Source organism: Sciurus carolinensis, chromosome 11 (assembly GCF_902686445.1).
Source record: "Sciurus carolinensis chromosome 11, mSciCar1.2, whole genome shotgun sequence".
Classification (NCBI taxonomy): domain Eukaryota; kingdom Metazoa; phylum Chordata; class Mammalia; order Rodentia; family Sciuridae; genus Sciurus; species Sciurus carolinensis.
Window position 1 is genome coordinate 29,069,014 of NC_062223.1, and position 7,355 is coordinate 29,076,368.

General features: G+C 37.6%; 1 protein-coding gene across 1 annotated transcript; it reads right to left on the reverse strand.

Moving 5' to 3' along the window:
* Positions 1-4,406: 4,406 nt before the first annotated feature.
* On the reverse strand, positions 4,407-5,315 carry LOC124958041 (olfactory receptor 4C6-like). Its single transcript, XM_047515706.1, has one exon. The coding sequence runs from the start codon at positions 5,313-5,315 to the stop codon at positions 4,407-4,409; it is 909 nt and encodes a 302-aa protein (XP_047371662.1).
* Between the last annotated feature and the right edge of the window lie 2,040 nt (positions 5,316-7,355).

A 7,355-nucleotide genomic window follows, 5' to 3' on the forward strand; every position in this document is an offset into this window, starting at 1 on the left:
GAACATATTTAAAAATTACTGAAAGTTCTCCTTGCCAAGGTGTTTAACTATATTCTTCCAGGTTCTTCCAGAGTTGAAATGAGCTAGGTATCAGAGGCATGACCAATGTATCTGAGACTTGGCAACACACCCTCTGAATGGCTCTGGAGGGAAAGAGGAGGCAGCATCCCAACCACTGGGTTCAGCATTGATGTGGGTGGTTCTGAATTTGTTTTATCCAGGACCAGGGTCTTGCTTACAAATTTGCAAAGCTCAGTCATTGTAGACTATATATCTAGTATTCTCCTCAACTTCCTCTCATCTGGAATGAACATAAGCAATTTTAGAAGTTTAGTAGTAGCCCTATCAGTCAGTAGACTTATAGCTGGGTCCCTCTCTGGTGCAGGTAGAAAATTTATTTGCTCTTGCATTTCCTTGGTGTACAGTGTGAAGCACCAATAACTGTGTTGATCAAAAGAATTCACCTAACCTTCCTCTTGTACAGGTCTAGATGACTCCAAAAGTTCCATGGCTGCCCTGAGAACCTGTGAGTCCTCAATTATTGCAGAGGAGCTGGTGCAACAATGTCATCTGCCTAGTGGAACACTCTCTGATGTATGTTTTGGTTTTACTTTGGATGCATTCAGAATCCTTCAGTTTGTGAGGACTAGCCTATGTGCATGGATAGTGGATCAGATCTATCTCTCTTATTCTTGCTGGGCATTGCTTTTTGCAGGCTTCAGACTTATAGTAAACACACTGGCACAGGGAACAGTTCTGTTTTTTCTCACAAGGATTTCTTGGTGAGTAGGAAGAATTACTGTGGACTCAAGTTGATATAAGAGGAGGACTCAGGTGATCCTCCTTTTCAGTGAGTGATCTGGAAACCCATGGGCCCCCTTGTATTGAAGAGGGGTTGGTGTCAGAGCATCCCCTAAGCAGCAAGCAGACTGAGTCTAGTCAGACATGGAAAGGGCCCTTTGTATGCAATTGGGACTCTTCATGAATTAGGAGAAGCATTGTGCTCCTGGGCAACAGATTGGGCTTTGCTCTGTTCCCTCTGTTGGGAAGCAATGTTTGCAGACTTTAGGCTTGCAGTGGTTTCATCGTATAAATTGTTTCAATGTCTTCATAAAGGCTCATTCTTCCATGATATTATTTGCTGTTATCTCCAGAAAAGATGAAGATGCACAGGATTGTTTTCTTACGATGAAGGCTTAGGGATCCCCAACAAGATTGTTTCCTGCCACAGTTCCTCATGTATGAATGGAAAAGTGGATTATTTCCCACACAGTTCTATGCGGTTTAGGGTTCAACAGAATCCAGACTGATTGCCCCTCTGGTACTCTTTCTGTCATAGTTTTGTCAGTGACCCTTCTCTGGAACCTGCTATTGGTTAGGGTGCCAGTTCAGACCTGATTAAAATTTTCTCACTCTTTATTCTTAGTAAGCATAGGCTCTGAGTTTCTCAAAGATAGCTCTAAAAGTGATTGGAAGTGGTTGAATTTGGTGTATATGCTGCAAGTTGATTCCAGAGGATTTCCTGATAGACTGGATATAAGATGTGACAAAGATCAACCAAATGTGCCATTAATTGACAGAAAATGTTGTAGGTAGAATAGGCTTGGGGATAAGTGTAGATCCAGGAGTACAACCTTGGACTTATTCATTTTGAGAAATTATCTGTTCCAGGGAGAAAGCCATGGAGAAAGTTGGATTTCCACATCATAGCATTGAGAAATAATTCTAGGCTGGAGATATTAGTTTGAGAATTTTAGTCTTGTTAAGAGAGTATGTCAGAAAAACTCATTGAAAAATTGCAAATGGATTTTATTTCATAGGGTGAGAGATGAGCAATGGTTATTCAGTTTAATGACATAGGGGTCATTTGATATTTTTCCACACAAACTTTCAGAAAGGCTTAGATAATGAAGTATGATTGAAAAGCACTTGTAGATAAATAGGAAAGAGATGAGAGACAAGCATTAGAGATATCTCTTGAGTTTTGCTCCAGAGGAGAGTACACAGGGTAGTTCATGACACGGGGTCATGGGAAGATTTTTTAAGATAAGAGATCACTTGTTTTCAATTTTCCCCTTCCCCATCAACACTAATAAAATGCCTACTGAGTATTGTAGGCATAAATACTGAATTTTTTCATGTCATTTTCTTTATCAACACTGCTAGTTTCAAAGTAGTAGAGTCTTTTTGATGCCAGTGCTCTGTTTTAACTTAAGAATACAAATTAGACCAAATTTAAAAAGTTAAAAAAGCAAAAAACTAATGCCATTGTCTCCCAAGGCCTGGCCTGCCTTTCCTCTCTCACCTGGTACCCCAACCCCACCCCAACTCAGTGCACACTCTTCACTTCAGGCTCCTCTCTGCATAACATTTTCTCTTCTCATGGATATGTCTGAGGATGGTTCTTCTCATCATTCAGATTTCAACTTACATATTTCCCTCAGAAAGTCCCAGCCCACCTCCATAGCTCCCCAGTCACCTTTGCACTACTGCATTAAAATTAGCCAATCTTGTGATGGCTCTATGAGTTTTTACTTTCATTTTCAAAAGTTCTCTGTCTGTTTCTTGTACTAACATAAAAAAAAAAAAATAAGAGCTCTGACATATAAGGAAGATGAGTTTTCTTATTCACTGCTGTAATGCAGCTCCTAGCAAAGTATGGGAAATTTACACAAATTCAGCAACTATTTTTTTTTTTAGGATTTATTTTTTATTTAATTATTTATTTATTTATTATTGTTTACAGACTGCATTTTGATTCATTGTACACAAATGGAGTATATCATTTTGTTTCTATGGCTGTACATGATCTATTTTATACCATTCGTGTAATCATATGTGTACATAGGATAATGATGTCTGTCTCATTCCACTATTTTTCATACCCCTGGGTGGAATTGGAGAATATCATGCTAAGTAAAATAAGCCAATCCCAAAACAACAAAGGCCATATGTTTTCCTTGATAAGTGGAGAATGATATATAATGCAGGTGGGGGTGTGGGGAGTGAGAGAAGAATGGAACAACTATTTTTAAATGAACAAATGAGTCTTGAACTTACAAATACAGATTTTTAGAGTTGGATGCTTATTGCATGCACTTGGTTTAATTCAAAATAACAATAACAGTATTTGACTAAATTTTGCTTTATTTGAAACCATAACTCATGCTGAAATTGTTGTCCTCACAAGTATCATGCATACTTGTTTTAATAAGGAGTTTGCCAAATCATACTAGGACCTTAGGCTTCATCAAGAGAAGTGATGAGAAAACACCATCAGTGTCTTTTAGTCTTTTTCATAGAAAAATCTTGGCAAAAATAAATATCCTTTCAATTTGGATATAGGTATCTTGAAGGTAACAGCAAAATTGTTTTCCCATAGTCAATAAAATTAGTCCAGGTATGCATAACTAAAAAGAACCCATAAAATAAATAAGTTGATACAGTTGATTCAGTGACAGAGAGAATTATAACTTCAAGACATGGACACTTGATTTTAAGGCATCCTGAATCCACAACTAGTGGCAAGAAGTAGTTGAGAATCTTGGTATATTTGTGGCCTCCTTATTATACACCACACGAACAAATAATCGTGTGTCCAAAGGGACACTTGGCAATATGCCACCTGGGCATATCCTAACCCCCTAAAGTGCTTATATATTTGTATTCCCCACTTTTTGTGTTTATTTGCAAGTTTTTTTTATGCCTAAGGGTCTTCTGGACTTGGAGTCATCCAAAAATGTTTATTAAGCACATACTGGGTGACCTCGAGTGTCTTAACCCCTGGGGCTACAGTGAGAAGGTGTAAAAGTAATCCCTGCATTGACAAGAATTGTGATTTTGTGAGGGGAAAACAGAACCTGAACCTCAAGAAGTATTTCAAAGTATAATTTGTGATTGTAGATGTTGAGGTAAAAACCTGAATGTTGCTGTGGAGGACAGCTGAAGGGAAGGTTTGAGGAAAGTCATCAGGAAGTAACTCTTAGTAGTTCATATGGAAATAGAAAAAAAAAAAAAAAAAACGGTCAGGGAACCAACTAAACAAAGGCTTTGAGAAAGATCATCTCAAAAAGAAAAAAAAATAATAAATTTAAAAACCTAAACTTGGGAAGACTAGGGTTGTTCAAAATAGAATTTAATTTAAAAGTGTGCCTAGTGGCTCCCATGTGAGGTCCTGGACAGGACACTGTAGTATCTTGACTCGTTTTTTTTAAAAAATAGACTCTGCTGTCAAGTGTAACTGAAAAGAACCAATAAAAATAAAAATAAAACAAAATAAATAAAACTAAATGGTGCATCTGGTTTCCTGTGCCCACTAGATTTGAATTATGGGGAAGCTAAGACTCTACTGGCTTTGTAAGGCAAATTTGTTCCTTGAAATGCAATCTAGTGACCACCAGGGCCCCTCACTTCACCCATAGTTTCCTCATGGCACTCTTCACTTCTGCATTCCTCAAGGTATAAATCAAGGGATTTAACATTGGTTCAACAATGGTAAAGGACACAGCCATCGCCTTGTCTATGGGGTAGGTGACCACAGGCCTCACGAATAAGAAAATGCATGGCACAAAGAACAATACCACCACCGTGAGGTGGGAGATACACGTGGAGAGGGCTTTGTGCCTCCCTTCAGAGCTGTAAGACCTCAGGGAGCAGAGGATGACCACGTAGGAGGCCAGCAGGATGAGGAAGATGGTCACACACATCACCCCACTGTTGAGGATGACCAAGAGACCCAGGACATGGGTGTCCATGCAGGCCAGCTCCAACAGTGGAAACAAGTCACACATAAAGTGATCGATGACATTGGGGCCACAGAAGGGTATTCTGTACATGAAGAGAAGCTGTATTGTTGCGTGCATGGATCCGCCCACCCAGGCCCCTCCCACCATCAGGCAGCACACTCGAGGACTCATGATGCTGCTGTAGTGCAGGGGCTTGCAGATGGCCACGTACCGGTCACAGGCCATCACGGTGAGCAGGATGATCCCCACACCTCCAAAGAAATGCTCTGCAAAGAGCTGGGTCATGCAGCCCTTGAGGGAGATGGTAGTGCTCTCAGAGAGGGAGTCCACGACCAACTTGGGGGCAATGACGGAAGAGTAGGTGACATCCATGAGGGACAAGGAAGCAAGGAAAAAGTACATGGGCAACTTCAGACTCTGACTTGCACTTATGGTCACCACGATGAGTAGGTTTCCCAGTACTGTGACCACATACATGATTAGAAACAAACCAGAGAGCATTTTCCTCAGCTCTGGATTCTTTGTAATGCCCAAAAGGATGAATTCAGTCACGTTGTTTGAATTCTCCATTGAATGTGGGCTGAGGACAGCATGTCAGTCTGCACTGGAAAATCTGCAGAAGGATTATCATTTTTAATTAGCAACCAATAGGTGTGCTGGACATTTTTGGCATGTTGTCTTATATACCCTCTCACTACTTTATCTGAGGTGCTCTAAAAGCAGTATCATTCTGGAATTGAAATAATTGAAACATGCATCAAATCTAAACAAACCAACTCTTACATTAATCAAATAAAGAAATACCTAAAATTAGTATCAAAATATTGGCAGTGGAGAACATTGTGTGCCCTGGTTCATGATTTCAGACCTTTAAAAAGTAATTGTCTACAATTCAATCAGTTATCATGAAGAGTCCTACTGCAGAACAAATACAGCAGCCGAAAAAAATCACTTAAATATAAATAAAATAAGGTTATTTGAAATTATTTATAATTAATTAAAGATTAACATATCCATGTTTATTTCATCATCTTGACAGATGTATCTTTGATAACATAAGAGGATAATATTAGGAGATAATGAGTGAGAGGTATTCAGGAAGTTTCTACACTCTCTGAGCAAGGTTTTTCCTGTTCTGAATTTTTAAAAATAAAAATTCAATAAAAAATTGTTCATTTTTGGCTACCAAAATGCTAACAGTTTCAACTTCATCATGAAATAGTCAAATATTCTTAAACAAACCACCCTGCTCCTCTCTCCTCTACTGGACAATAGCAATAGTACAAGTGGTCCGGCTGCCTGACATACAAAATCAAGTGCACAGTCATTATGAACAGTTTTACTAGGAATTGATCAAAAGAAAATGGAAATATCAATGTTGGCATTGTTTTTAAGCAGTATCAACAAACACAAATAAACTGGAAATTGGATTGACATAAGAATGAAATATGTATCTTAAAAATCAAGCTGTTTATTAGTTATACCTACTAATATCACAATGAAACTGGTTCATTCATGTAATCATTTTCAAAACAATGTTGGTAAATACTTTGAGAATCATAAACTTGTACTAGTAACCCCAATCTTAAAAATTTATTCTAAAATTGAAATGGCATGGAAAACCTTTATTCCAGAAGATAATGCACTATCATATGAAACAGTGAATATCTAAAATACTCAATAAGACTGAGCTGTTTTTGCAAATTAGACTATTACACACTAATTTCACATAATGCTATGAATAAAGAAAGAAATAATAATATGAGGATAGAAAAGGTAAAGCATTTTTCAGAATGATATGTGTGTTAGCTCCTAGGAATTGAATCCAGGGACACTTTACTACTGAGATACATCCTCTTTCCTATTTATTTATTTATTCATTTATTTTGAGACAAGGTCTTCCTAAGTTGCCCACACTATTCTTAAATTTGTGATCCTTCTGCCTCACTTTCCTGAGTCTCTGGATTACAGGTGTATGCCTTTGTGCCTAGCACAGAAGAAAATTTCTAATAATTTCCCCCATTTGTACAGATATAAATATAAAAATTATAGGGTTTAAATTTACAATGCAAATTGGTTACCATTTGAAGATTATTTAAAATTGCACATAAATTTAAAGACACAGCACCAGAATCTTCCTTTAAACAGTTCAGAAAGGAAATGAGAGGGAGGGGGTGTGAAAAATCATGGAATGAGACAGACATACATGTATGATTACACAAATGGTATGACTGTACATTGTGTAGAGTCATAGAAATGAAATGATGTACCCCATTTGTGTACAACAAATCAAAATGCAGTGTGTAAAAAAATTAATTAATTAAATAGTTTAGAAAGTACATGAGGTTTGAAGAAAATGTGTTTGCGAAAGTGAAACTAACATGCTAATATTTAAAAGAATCATACATTTAAATGTTAAACTATTATAAACTTTTTTTGTAAACTTTGTATGAACAGCTATACCATGGCCCATCACTCCCCATCCTTTATTCATGTGTTTTGATATGAATTGTAAATTCACATTCTATTACATTCTGTTCATCTTTCTCCTTGAATAGCTGATGACCTTTCTCTTCTCAAAAGCCATGCCCTTGGTTAGGCTGGGTCTTC